Source organism: Lasiosphaeria miniovina, assembly GCF_030549165.1.
Source record: "Lasiosphaeria miniovina strain SMH2392-1A chromosome Unknown B0T26scaffold_4, whole genome shotgun sequence".
In the NCBI taxonomy this organism is placed as follows: Eukaryota; Fungi; Ascomycota; class Sordariomycetes; order Sordariales; family Lasiosphaeriaceae; genus Lasiosphaeria; species Lasiosphaeria miniovina.
Window position 1 is genome coordinate 6,181,726 of NW_026848223.1, and position 13,794 is coordinate 6,195,519.

General features: G+C 53.2%; 3 protein-coding genes across 3 annotated transcripts; 1 reads left to right on the forward strand and 2 right to left on the reverse strand.

Moving 5' to 3' along the window:
* Nucleotides 1-5,953: 5,953 nt before the first annotated feature.
* Nucleotides 5,954-6,176, reverse strand: B0T26DRAFT_713789 (uncharacterized protein; the record flags this gene model as incomplete). Its single annotated transcript, XM_060442141.1, has 1 exon — nt 5,954-6,176. A coding segment is annotated over one exon (223 nt), but the record flags the coding sequence as incomplete, so codon positions are not given.
* Nucleotides 6,177-9,081: 2,905 nt separating this feature from the next.
* On the forward strand, nt 9,082-11,319 carry B0T26DRAFT_334289 (cytochrome P450). The gene is made up of 2 exons (XM_060434438.1): nt 9,082-10,490; nt 10,544-11,319. The coding sequence occupies exons 1-2, from the start codon at nt 9,243-9,245 to the stop codon at nt 11,045-11,047; spliced, it is 1,752 nt and encodes a 583-aa protein (XP_060297425.1). The 5' UTR covers nt 9,082-9,242; the 3' UTR covers nt 11,048-11,319.
* Nucleotides 11,320-12,147: 828 nt separating this feature from the next.
* B0T26DRAFT_741504 (uncharacterized protein) lies at nt 12,148-12,968 on the reverse strand (the record flags this gene model as incomplete). Its single annotated transcript, XM_060443977.1, has 4 exons — nt 12,148-12,343; nt 12,382-12,503; nt 12,564-12,715; nt 12,836-12,968. The coding sequence occupies 4 exons, from the start codon at nt 12,966-12,968 to the stop codon at nt 12,148-12,150; spliced, it is 603 nt and encodes a 200-aa protein (XP_060297426.1).
* Nucleotides 12,969-13,794: the final 826 nt, after the last annotated feature.

A 13,794-nucleotide genomic window follows, 5' to 3' on the forward strand; every position in this document is an offset into this window, starting at 1 on the left:
CGAAAACGACTTTCCTCTCGTCGCCCTTGACGAGATAGAAATAGCCGAGAATCTACTTCTAGCAGCAGCCAAAGGCGACATTACAAGCCTCGAGAAGTTGCTCAACGAGGGCACAGATGTCAACTGTCAAGACCATCTGGGGTACACGGCTCTGCACGAGGCAGCCTATTTCGGCCGCCGCGGGGCTTCGGAATTTCTAATAAGGCATGGGGCCGACGTTGATGCCGTCATTGGACTTGGTGGAATCACCATACTACACGCCGTGGTGGACCAGAAATGTGCCGAATTTCACCGCAAGTTCTACCAGCTACGGTCACCAGAACGGGCAACAGTCACCGCGTTCTCAACAATGCGAATAAAACGATGCAAACCAAATACAACCAAATATAGCCAAATCAAATAGGGCCAAAATGCCGCTCAAATAAAGCAAATAAAAAGAGAGAGCCACTCGGACCGTAAGAACCATCTTTTCGGACCGTACGTACATCGCGGCCTGGCGCCAAGCTACTAAAAACCCGCTTTTTGCACCAAAATAAAGGCTAATCTATAGGATGAAGCTAACGCACTGTGACGGCCCGCATAGGAAGTCAAAGATCGAATGCAGTAACGAATGTGGATTTAAAGCTAAGGAAGGAAAAGAAGGAATCTATCGCAGGGACCGCGCAGGGCGCGGGGAAGTAGGTGGTGGTGCTGAGCACGTAGGTGGCGACGCGCCCGGACCACACTCTAAATACAACGCGGCATAGAATCTATCTTGTCATGTGCCCAGTGGCGACCGTGACATCATCCCCCCTCGAAAAAACCCTCGCCCCGAGGCGTTCAAATCCATCCTCGGAAAACCGCCAGGTCAAGCCGTTAGGAATTGTCAGTCGGGCTGTCGACAGTCGTTCGCAGCTGCAGGGCAGATGCAATAAGTAGTGTACAGGTGTTTAGGGGATTATTGTTATACACAAGTGGCCGTTGTTTGACCCCTCAGTCAGACAGGTCATCGTAATCCATTAGAGCCTTCTCGGGATGTAGTGCCGCGAGCTTGCTGACATACTCACGGTCGCGATGAGGCCCTTCGTCTTCTGAGCTCGTAATGTATTCTGCTTGGCTGATAGCATTGATGTCCATCCTGTCTGTACGGTCCTTTGTATGACCATGCGATGTGCTCAGCTGATAACTGCCAGGGCTGGTCAACTTCTATAAAAGCTTGACAAAGTCGTTATAGACCTTCAAGACTTTGAGTTATACCTTAAGGCGATCGCGAGTGGTCTTTTTGAGTCCTCGGCGTAACAGGGAGATCTTGACATCATCTAGCTGGTGATTGGCTTAGGCCTTATATATCAACCGCTCGAAGCGCATAAGGAAGCTGGCGATGCCCTCATCATCACGTTGCTTGTAGCTGTGGAACTTGTCTTCTGCGTTCTCAACCTTGTTGGGGTCGTCGTAAAGACGTTATAGTTGATCTAGTAAGGTTTGAGGGTCGTAAATATCATTATCTTCAGCTTCAGTAAGCTGAGGCATCACTAGGGCCTGGATCTTCGGGTCAAGGCGGCCATAGACGTAAAAGAACTGGGCTTCGTCATTTCCAATCGCTGAGCCATCTAGACGTAGTTTAGCCTTGATCAAAGGAAACCAAGTATCCCAAGAGAACTCAGTGCCAGTGAATTTCTCTGGGTCAGGAAGGCTGGCCTTCGGGCGAGAGTTCCGCCTAGTCAACAGCTCTGTAATCAACGACATGTTGGTCTCTGAGGCTGTAAGACTGGCTGTCAGATTATCGTTATCCTGACGGAAAGACTGAATGGTGCTTTATACTATTGGACAACATGTTGTAGTTGAGTGATCGAGTCGGCAGGGTTCATTGTGACGGTCGATTAGGGATGTCGGCTGGCTTCGTAGATAAAGGCTTGATCGAAGGAAGGCAGTTCGGTCAACCTATAACGAAGGTCCTAAGGATTGCAGGTTCAGGTCGGGGTTCAAGTCAAGTCAATGTCCGGCGGTCTGCTACCTCGCCTCAGGGTTCTACTCTCTCGCGCACTACTTTCAATATACGTAGCACATAGGCTCGCCGTCGGTGTGGTAGGGAAGATTTCGGTGATTAAAAACCTGGGCTTTCAGGTCGTTAGGTCGGAAGCGATTGAGGGCGACGAAACAAAGGCTTTCAGGGGCCTAGACAACCGGGGTTTTCAGGGCTCTGCGAAGCATGCAGGTGCTGTCTTTCGCGTTCAATTGAGCCGCGCCTGGGAAATTTTGAATGAAAAAAGATTATGCGCGTAATACGCTAGAAAAGAAGAATAAGATATATGCCTTTCTCAGGCAGCAGAAATGAGCTTTAAATGATATGACGGCCCGGATAGGAAGTCAAAGATCGAATATAGTAACGAATGTGGATTCAAAGCTAAGGAAGGAAAAGAAAGAATCTATCGCAGAGACCGCGCAGAGCGCGGGGAAGTGGGTGGTGGTGCTGAGCATGTGGGTGGCGACGCGCCCGGACCACATTCTAAATACAATGCGGCCAATAGAATCTATCTTGTTAAGTGCCTAGTGGCGACCGTGACACGGATTATATTACCAGCCTGGCTAAGTAGTACCTCGTAACGATAGCCGCGGAGAAACGTAGACGGTGTCGACGACGAGTACCGACGAAGCTACGCAGAGGGAGGAGAGCGTTAGGAGAAGTTACCAAGCGCGCCAGGTCCCTATATTAGGCTACGAACTCCGGAAGAATAAGTACGGTATTAGTATAAGCCTACTCGAGCGCCTCCGCAAGCGCGAGGGCGCCGACGACGACGCCGCCCTCGCGCGTTACCTCGTCTAGGAGACGAGCGGCCCGGACTGCCTAAGGCTCGACAAGGCCCTCCGCATAACGCTGCGTAGCTCGCCCGCGTAGCACGATAACTACGCTAGGATAATACTAACCCGCCTATACCACAGTCCCGCCCAGGCTGAGACTAACTAGCGCTAGTCGCTTATTAATATTATCGACAGCGGGATTTATACCGTATACTACGACCAGGTCGAGGCTGGCCTCTCTATTATAGTAATATTCCTTATTATAATACCCTGATGGAGTGTTCTGGAGGCGGTTCATCTTGCTAACGCCGTAATCGCTTTAGAAAGCGTTGGGTAAGGTAACAAAAGAGTCACTTTGTCTCGCTCGGCTAGGTGCAGGTTCACTGATCTATCCACCCGCCAGGATACATTGCGGGCCTTGACCTCGGAAGCCAACGTTGAGCTCGGCGGCGGCATAGCAGAGTTGGAGATGTTCATGGACGGTTCGTACCGTCAGAGGGGTCTGCTCCTTATGCACGGCTTCGTAGGCCCTTGTTCACTCGTTCTTTTGGGCTGGCACCGGAGTGCTTCTCGCTCGTGGTAGTCAAAAGCTTTGCCTCGTCGACCGGGAGCAATTCGGTCAAATTGCTTTCCTTGCACACTGGATCAGTCGTATTATCTCTCGCTCTCTGACTCGAGTGAACGAGATAGGACTCAAGTGGTGGTCAAGTACAGTGAGAAAAAGGAGGCGAGCAAAATAGCCGGACACGAAATGAGGCTGATGCGTCGAGGTTGAAGGCAACAAGCGTTGCTAGTGCAGAAACGCCGCCACCCACCAAACTCCCCAAAAGAATCTTGATGGTCATCAGCTATGGGTCGGGAAGATCGACTCAAAGACTTTTATGACTGCTTGCCCGGACCGGTGTTGCAAAACATCAGAGCCAGGACTGCACAGTATGCAATCCATGTTGAACCTAGTCATTTCTGACCGAGTATTGCTAGGCGCACGGGGAGATGGATTGCTACAGCAACTTCTACCGAGCGCGAGAGGCGCTGCGGAAACGATACACCAACGCCGCTGGAGACACGGCCCGGATTCTGAACCAGCAGAGGATGAGAGACGAGGAAGAAATGCGCGACATCATGGGCAAGGTCCGGAGCCATGATTTTTAAAGAGTGCGTCTCTAGAAACTGTTAAATGGTCCCCAAATACTGTAGGTACATAGGCGCCAAGGCTTTACAGTTCACCGCCCAGGAAAATACCACTTTTTACAGCCAAAATTACCGCATTTGCTGGCTGCCCCGCTCCAAGCGCTGGCAACGCAGTTGTACTGCAATTGCACCTCGCTGCCGTCTCCAACGTCAACACACTTCCGAATACGGTAATTCGAGCTCAGGGCCGTAGATGAGCTCAAATCGTTCAAATCTACAATAAAAAGCGAAGCTGACTTCGTTATATTTGCTTACATAACAGGGCCAAAAATGCAATAAAAAACTGCAGGCCTGCTCACAACTGCATGCAACTGACAGCCTTACTGATCTATGCCTTCCAATGCCCGGGCAGTTAAGTGCGGGACCCTTCCACTTCGTGTAGGCCGTAAAATACGACCTTCGGCTACTGCAGAGGCTGCAGGGCCACGTGAAGCTCGTGATGTTGTGCCGCCCCGGCTAACACGCTGTGTGCCTCGGTGTTGAACTCTGTCAAAATCCCGGTACTGCAGGTACTCGTCTTCATCAAGTAATGACCTTTCCAGGTACTAATATGGATGAAAATCAACCTTCTGAAGCTTCAGAGTACCTGCATTATGACGTTGAAGAAGCTCGTGAGAGCAAGGTATGCCATACTGCGCCCGAAAGCTACTGGTGCAAGGCTCGAGGGGTCTCGGGCGGTCTTCCAGTGCCGGCTGTATCTTTTTGTGTTGTTGAACAATATGATCTAGGGCTTTATAACACACGTTGTAGGGAGCCTCTCCTAGCCACTCCTTTCCTAGGTAATCGTAACGAATGCGGTTCTGTTGCTTGCGAGTCTCCACATCGTAGGCTTCCGTCATGCCCTCAACCATATTTAAGCTCTTCTGTACGGTCTGATCAACTGAACTAGAGCCGGTAATAACGTATGACTTGAAGAGCTTATTGACTGACTTAACTGGTGATGTGGTTCGTTGGGCGAAGTTTTGTACCTTATTGGTGTAGCAAGTTGCCCACTGACTTCGAAGTGGCATGTATGTTTCTTCAAGATACTTTAGTATGGCTATTTGGGCGGAAAATACGGCTTTCATCATCTCCCAAGCTAGGTTGAAGCCATCGAGGGTGGCCGAGTACATAATATGCTCCCAAAGAACATACATTCCTGCCTTTGTGTAGGGGACCTCGGTTGGTAGGGGGCCTAGGCGCGGCTGCTGGCCATCATGCACTCTTCTTGTACGGTAAACAACCTGGTTTTCTTCCTCATCTTCATCGTTGTCATCCTCGTTGTCTTCCTCTCCCTGTTGCCCGCCTTGTTCCTGTGCCTGTGCCTGCGTTCGGGCAACCTCCTTTGTAGCGGTTGTATTCCATTTCTTCTTGAATTGAAGGACTACATTCTTGTTGATGTGGAAGATGCAGAGTTGAGGCTTAGCTTCAGGGTAAACCCGGGCAACTACAGTCCTCATCGCGGCCTCAAAGTCGGTAATTATGACCTTCGGGGGTTGCGCGCCAATTGTTTGGCGATGCTCATTGACCCGGTCCATCACCCAATTAAAGCCGTCTTCAAGTTTGTTGTCGATCAAACCGAAGGCACAACTGACTGACTTGCCCAGGTTGTTCTTAACAACTACCTGGAAGAGAGCTAGGCCCTTATTATTCGTTTTGTACGTATTATCGTACAACTGGACCCAAGGGAAGCGTTTCCACTGCTCCTCACACTACTTGGGGACCCAAAAAAGCCCGCGTGGTTTATTAGGGTCGTTGGTAGACCAGCGAACTTTGTAGTGTATGCCGGCATCCTCAAGCAACTTCATCGTGGTTTGGAATGGCGTGTATCCTTTGTTGGCAAGCTTTCGAAGACGAAAACGGCATTTTCTTAGCTGATTGCTTGTAAAAATCATGTCAGGGAAGACCCTGCGCAAGTCTTTGGCAATCTCTCTGTTGAGGACAGCTAGGCGGTCAATGTATGCGGCGATGAATGCTTTATGCTCGGGACCGAAGACGACTTTGGTGTAAGGAAAAGGACACCCCAAACACCAACTGCGCGCACAGGGTGCGCGCCCACCACTTGTCACCAACTGGCTAGAACACTGCCAGCTGGCATACGCTACGCCGTGGCGCCACGACCGCAGACTGATGCCCGGGCCGAACCCCTGAGCAGGTATATAAACAATGGCCCTCGCCCATCTTCCTTTGCGAGGGCCAGGTTGAAGTCTTACACCAATACAAGTCATTGCTCCCCTACCTTCTTGCCTGCATTGTGACCACCTTGATCAGGCGTACCTACCTTCTCTTACATTTGGGCCTCAAAATGTCGAAGTCCATGTTGCCCGGGGGATGACCTGTATGCTCTGTATGCTCGGGATGAAGCTCAAAGGTCCATTCTCTCGTTGGAAACGAGGGCTTTGGCTACGCCCTGCCAACCGCAGCCTCTATGATCAGTGGTAGTTTTGTTCGTAGTTGCCTTGGAATGCTGGATTCTTCCACGTTGGCAACCAAAATCCACCCTAGTCGCGCCGAAGCCTTTAACGTAATTCGAGGGTCGGGTTTTCACTACATTGAAGCGCATAGAAGCGGACCATTCATTCAAATCGTCGACAAGGTCATCGAGATCATATTTGGTGTTAAGAAGCTTGTGGCCTGCAGGCGGGTTCAAGAGTGGTGGCAGTGCCGGGGGCGCATCTTCATCGGGCGCATCGCTGAAATTGCCAAAGTCGCTCAGGTCGCTTAAATCCTCAATAGAGGCCATTTCCATCGCTAGTTGGTACTGCGCGACGATATAGATGACGAAGAAATGAAGCTATGCCGGTGCATCGATGGAATGTGGCGCCGACGATGTTTCTTGGTGGTTGTAGAAGGTCGGTTACAGTGGAAAGGTAAGGGCCGGTTACGTTGTGGTAAAAAGTGGTAAATTACTGCGCGGCAGAATATTGGATGTACTGGTGGGGGGGATTTGGCCAGGGTTAGGGGTATGTATGAGGAATTACAGTATTTGGGGACGATTTAACAGTTTCTAGAGACGCACTCTTTTGAAAAAGGATTTGGTATTGTCTTACTTCTCTCTCTCGCGTCATAGCCACTATCTCAAGGCTAGATTTGATCTCATAGAACGACTCGGTGCTAGAGAGCCATGTTCATTTCTCTGAGGGGCAATCTAATTGTGATACTGCACCAAGGTCTTAGACTAAAATAAGCTACCTGACCAGCCAGGAAGGGGTCAGCGGAACAGATGCCTCCGGCGGCGCCTGCCGCGGGCTGTCCTCGCTTCGCTCGAGGGAATGGGTGGCTGGGCCATTTTACCGAGAAATTAGTAAGGAGAACCCCGCTTTGTGCCATAACTCGTAGCCAAAGGTTGACTCAACTATGCCAACTGTGTCAACTGTGTTAAAAATAAAAAACAGGAGAGTCATCACAACGTAAACAGCATGGTGTTGAGGCAGAAAAAGCCATTCTGTTATCTAGGCTACACCCGGAACCAACACCTCGCCGGCGTCAATACGACGCTAGTAATCCGCCGCACGCAAGGCACTTATAACGGGGAACTGACGGCGAGAGCAGGCCGCATTACCGCTCTAGAAGTCCCGCAAGGACTGGAAGATGGGCACCACATTTCTCGGAATAGCCTCATCGTCAGGGAAGCAAGCCGGGCCGCCATACTTGTCCATCTTGACAAGCAGAGCTGTTGGAACAACGCGCTAGTCAGCCACAGATATGGCGGTGGAGGCGCAAACAGCCACATGTGGCTGTGGAGGCACAGGGGCGCAGGGCCACTGAACCTAAATAAGTGGCCGTAGGCCACTTCCACCTTCCTTCTTAGATCTACATAGACATCAACGAAATCCAACACTTGAACCACTAGTATACGGCGCGCAGCGCGCCCTGTTGATTCCAGTACCGGTACCTGGTGATTCCAACAAGAACAATGGGAGCCTCGCGGCGATAGCCCCTCAGCACCAAAACAAATTCTCGTGATAATTTAATGTTTCGATGTTCATGGTCTAATTATTGGATTTCTAGGGGGCAAGCCCCCTAGGGCCCCTAGTGCCGCGACGCTCTTGGCCTGCGGCGCGTGGAGCCTGCGGCACTTTCCTTCATATAGCTTACATCTCCTAATTGGGAAATCGCTCCTTCCTGACACAACCACAACACATCAAAGCGGCATCTCACAGCTTAACCTGTCCGAGGTTCATCCGATCGACCAGTCCCTCGAGTCCATTTCGACACGGGCAAAAACTCGCCAATCGCTGTGCGAGAAACTTTCGGCACCCTCACGGAAATATAGAATACAGCCTCTCTACGCCACCTCCGGCTCGCAAGCTCGCCTACGGTGGCTCCGTTCAGCTGAATTAGAAGTTTTCACCTCGTGATCAGGCCCCGCGTTGCTCTGGCAAAATGTCAGACTGAAACCGTCTATCAAAAGGGGGCTGATAAGTGAGAAATGCCCGCCGAGCTGGACAGTCTTGAGAATTGCGCGCCACGATTCTAGACCTGTTACAATCAGGTTGCATCGCGTAAACATTGAGATGCTCGTCAACGACCCTACGAACAATGATGGGGGAAAATTTGCCACTGCATCATGGAGGTAGGCAGGCAGCCAGGGGCATGTATATCGTGGCCTGGAATTGACCCACTTTTCATTCAATTGAGCACATTTTCTAGGCCCTGGTTAGCATACCTCTGTACTTCCTTCATTCTTGGCCTGGAAGGCGCTCATTTCATTCGGAATGCCCTCATTTCGGGCTGATTACAACACTTCCCCTGCCTTCCCTCAACGAGTATAAGGAAGCGTTCTTTTCTGTACCTTTAGATCAATTTGGCCAGACAATTAATGCGCTGTCAACTTCGATCGCGTACAGGATATATCTGTCGTTGCATGTGCAGGAGCAGGGGTTTCTTCTTTGCTGCAATCAATACCGGCTTGCAACCTGTCTGTCGTCTCCACACGAGTGACGGGACTATCAACATGGCAAGACCCCCCCCTCGTTATTACAAAGACGTGGAGATAGTGCTTATTGGTGTTGTCAGCGTTGCAACAAACAAACGCCCCATGGAGTGCTGACGGCAGGATTCTAGGCCTGGTACGGAAAGGTGGAATTCTGCAGGGCTGGACCCCAGTCTAGACTACGTGACCAGACCAGGCTGACGTCGTAGGGTCCTAACTCCAACCGAACCTCGATTTCTTCTCCCCGACCACGCGCAGCACCGGCGGTGACATACGTGCATTATCTGTACTTTTCTGAGTACGGCTGCAAACGTTGCAGAACCTCACCGATAACTCCTATTCTCGTAACCAGCGCGCCATGAACCTCCTGCACCTTGTGCCCGCGCTGGGCGTGCTCTGGTGGCTGGGTTCGAGCATTTCGACGTTCGCGCGCAACTACCGATCCGCGCGTGCGTCGGGCCTGCCCATCATCGTCTGCGCCTTCAACCCCGACAACATGCTGTACTTGATCCTGAGCGTGCCGCTGCTGCCGCTGCTGGAGCGCATCGTGCCAAAGGCGCTCTTCGACCCCATCGAAGTCACCATCTACGGGTGGGAGTTCCGCGACCGGCGGTCGGTCCACGAGCGGCGCGGCACAGCCTTCATGCTGGCGACGACGTCGGTCAACCGCCTGTACGTGGCCGACGCGGCCATGGCGCTGGGCATCCTGGCGCGGCGCAACGACTTCCCGCAGCACCACATGGCCCGGGACACCATGTCCATCGCGGGGGCCAACGTGTTCTCGTCCGACGGCGACTCGTGGTCGCGCCAGCGCCGCATCGTCGCGCCCAGCCTCAACGAGCGCACCAGCGACAGAGTATGGCACGAGAGCGTGGGGCAGGCGGCCGACATGGCCGGCTTCATGCTCGCGCAGCCGCTCGGCCAGTCGCGCGACGTGGTCAACGCGCTCAAGTGCATCGCCATCAACGTGCTCGCGAGCGTGGCGTACGGCCAGTCCAAGCCGTGGCGCGTCTACGAGCGGCCCACGGACCCCGCCGCCGCCATCTCGTACACCGACGCTGTCGGCATGACGGCCGACCTCATGATCCTCAGCGCCTTCATCTCGACCAAGCTGCTGCGCCTGCCCTTCATGCCCAAGCTGCTGCAGACGCTCGGCGTGGCCGTCGACGAGCTGCCGCGCCTCACGCGCGATATGCTCGACCAAGAGCGGCGGCGGGCTGCTTCGGCCTCGGATGCCCAAGACGGCCCCGACACCGTCATGGCCACGCTGGTGCGGCTCTCGGATGAGGAGAAGGACGGGGCGAGCCGGCAGAAGGCGGGCGCGGGCGCGGGCGCGGGCGCGGGGTCCGGGTCCAGGTCCGGGTCCGGGACGAAGCCGTTCCTGACCGACGACGAAATCTCGGGTAATCTGTTTCTGTTCACCGCCGCCGGCTTCGACACGACGTCGTACTCGCTGTCGTACGCCCTCACCCTGCTGGCCGCCTACCCTGAGTGGCAGGTGTGGGTGCAGGCCGAGATCGACGAGGTGTTTGCGTCGCTCGACCACGACACCCAGCGCGAGTACTCGGTCGTCTTTCCCAAGCTGTCGCGCTGCCTGGCCGTCATGGTAATTATCCCACGTCCCTGCCCCCTGATGATCACCGTCTGACACCCCCCCAGCTCGAAACCACGCGCCTCTACCCCCCGGCCATGCACATCATCCGCGACCAGCCGCTCACAAAACCCGTGGTGCTCGCCGCCCACGGTACCACATACCCGATCGTGGGGCCGTGCACGGTGCAGATCACGTCGATCACGCTGCACGCGGACGCAGCGCACTGGGGCGGCGACGCGCTGGAGTTCCGGCCGGCGCGGTGGCTCAACGCGGACGCGGCCACGCGCGGCAAGGCGCCGCTCGTCACGCCGGCGCCAGGCTCGTTCCTCGGCTGGTCCGCCGGCCCGCGCGTGTGTCCCGGCCAGAAGATGTCGCAGGTCGAGTTTGTGGGTGTCGTGTCGACGCTGCTGCGCAAGTGCTCTGTCGCGCCGGTTGTCGGAGCCGGCGAGACGCCGCAGCAGGCGCGCGACAGGCTGCTCGAGGTTTTGCGTGATAGCCAGCCGGAGCTGACGCTGCGCATGAACCGCCCGACGGATATTCATCTGCAGTGGAACAGACGGCGAGGTTGAGGGGAACCGCCCGACGGATATTCATTTGCAGTGGACCAGGCGGTCAGGTTGAGGGGAAATTCGTCCCTGATGGCTCTTCGCTGTTGAAAGTGCATCGGTTCCCGTGGCCTGTCCGTGGCCGTGCCTTGCTGAAGACTGGTTTCGAGTTGAACCGAGTTGCTAGATTCAGATACCTATTAAAATGGCATCAAATGTGCTCACGCAGTTAGAGGTAGATATAGCAATACAAGCGCAGGCGAACAATGCCTAACGTATTTGATAAGCGAGTTAGCCATGATAAGCAAGTTGGCCGCCTTAACGAGACCGGGTAGCGTGCGCAGCCAAATGCGATAAGAAATTGATAAGATCACTAACAATTTACTAACATCTTTTTGCTTGTGCCCCACCAAATCTCGTTAAGGTGGCCAACTCGCTTAGCATGGCTAACTCGCATATCATGAACGTTAGGTGCGTACTCATTAATAATCCAACTATCACGGCTCAGTCAACGTAAGGAGACGGGCTGCAGTAATCATTGCTGAATTCGTAGAATCTAAAGATGAAGGAAGCTATGGCAGAGACCGCGCAGGACGCGGGGAAATAGGTGGTTGTGAGCCACGTGCACGTCATGCACGGGCCATGCCGTGACACTAACCTCTGGATCACAGCTTCTGTATCGCACGCGATAGTACCGAGCCCGCTGCAACAACAATCCATATATAAGTGAGATAACATGAATAAAATCACACACCACATGACTATAGTTGGACATAGATGGAAATAGACGCGGCAACAACTTGCGCGAACGCAAGTGCAGTTCCCCAGTCCCCCCCTACGCCCCTCCAGAGAACAAGGCAAAGCCAAATGACGGCAATTCCAGCCCAAGCACATGAGATTCTGAATGGCAGATCCATCCTAATTCGGTCTTTCTGCAATCCCAGAACGAAGTGTAGGCCTCTCATCTGAACTGTTTCCTGGAATCGTTGATTCGGAAGCGGCAGCGCAACTCGGTTGGGCCCCCTAACTGGGTCAAAATATGAACCTGTCGGTAGAAAATATACGAGGGGAGGTTTGGGGGAAGTTGATGGAAGGAGGAGACGATGTGCGGGAGAAATAGGTGCTTACTTTGTTTCGTAGATGCAAGTGTCCTGTGCCAAACCCTCCAATGTATGCAACCCATTGGCTCTGGCCGGGTCCCGGGCACAGTCCTTGAGGTGCGACAAGAACAGAAGCTGCTTGCGGCGCTGTTCTGCTTTCTCCACCTCCACCAGGATGCATGGTTGAGACCACTCCTCGATACCAATGAAGCAATCGCTGCTATGAAAATCGCCGTCGCAGGAACCGTGATGCTCAACGTATCACCGGTTGGATTCCTGGCTATGATCTTCTCGCACTCCTTCAAGACGTGATCGGGCTTCACTGGATCCATCCAGATGGGATAGCTCCCATTCGATTCCGCAATACCGGAAAAGTGAAACTGCGTTTTCAACGACGTCAGGTTTGTCCGATAAGTAATTAGCATGGGGTGTAGGCTTACATTGACCTCTACCACAGCGGTGATTCCGTAGTAGGGAAGCCATCTCTTCCACCGGCCCAGATACTGGTAGCATGTGTCCACCAGTCTCCGATAGATGGCGCTATCTGACTCGATAGCACATTCCCATGGCATCACCTTATCGTATATTATTTCTTCCCATACTCTTTTCGGATCATTGTCGAGCAACCTATGGATTCGAGGCGGTAGCATTCGGCGGGCCTTCGTTGGTCGAAGACACGGCACCAGGACAGCAAACTATTCCTGTCTTGGACTCTCGAGACATAGGAAGCAGCCCTGCCTCGCCCGAGTTCCATTGTCTGGCATGTTTCGTGCGACGAGTGGAACGGCCCGGACACCGACGCCGGCATCGCGTTCAATGTCATCCACATGGCTAGTAGAAGACATCTGTACGGAACCACAGGTAGGAAAAGGTTCGGAGAGTGTAGTGTAGAGAGATGGAGGAGCGGAGATGGTGGGAGCCTGGGAGTGTTGGGAGAGTGTAGGGCGGAGAGATGGAGGGGCGGGGATGGTGGGAGCCTGGGAGTGTTGGGCAGAACTCAGGATCTTATGCAGCCTGCCTGGTTGCTGTGGCGTATGAGTACATAAGTAAACTGTGCTGCCGCTCAAAGGGGATCGAGGTGGGGCGATGCAGGCGCCTTGCAGTCACTTGGTGCCCGACTTTACCATAGATAGACGCGGAGGGAGGAATCTTCTCTATTCCATTCTCAAGGCTGAGAAGTGAGAGCCCCGCACAATACTGGGAGATGACCCCTTAGGCTTGGAAAAAGCAAACCACTCCTCCAGAGTTCTTTTCAAGGCACACTGGCAGAGGTGGAACTTTGAACCACAAAATACAACGGCTTAGTTTAGATATGGGGCAGTAGTACACAACGGACAGTAGTACGCAACGGACAGTGGTATACAACGGACAGTGGTACACACCGGACAGTGGTACACAACGGACAGTCGATGATTACAAAAATTCAATCTGAGGTAACTAATTAGTCTAGATATTCTTATAACTTGAGCTCCGAATACACCAGGCACCCCTCAACCCCCGCTTATTAACCTACCATAATTAGATCGCGAGGATCGGCTCCGTTGACGACCGGCTTTGTCCAGCTGCTACTATTTAATCCTGGTGCTAGAACCATCTCGGACTCACAGCGCTGTAATAATTGCTGTGAATGCAGGGGTCCCGGCCGGTCTTCTGCCATGTGCTAAGGTTGGG

Coding starts and splice junctions, on each gene's coding strand:
- B0T26DRAFT_334289 (XM_060434438.1), top strand. CDS start 9,243: ATGAACCTCCTGCACCTTGTGCCCGCGCTGGGCGTGCTCTGGTGGCTG. Junction 10,491..10,543: donor CGCGCTGCCTGGCCGTCATG/GTAATTATCCCA, acceptor ACACCCCCCCAG/CTCGAAACCACGCGCCTCTA.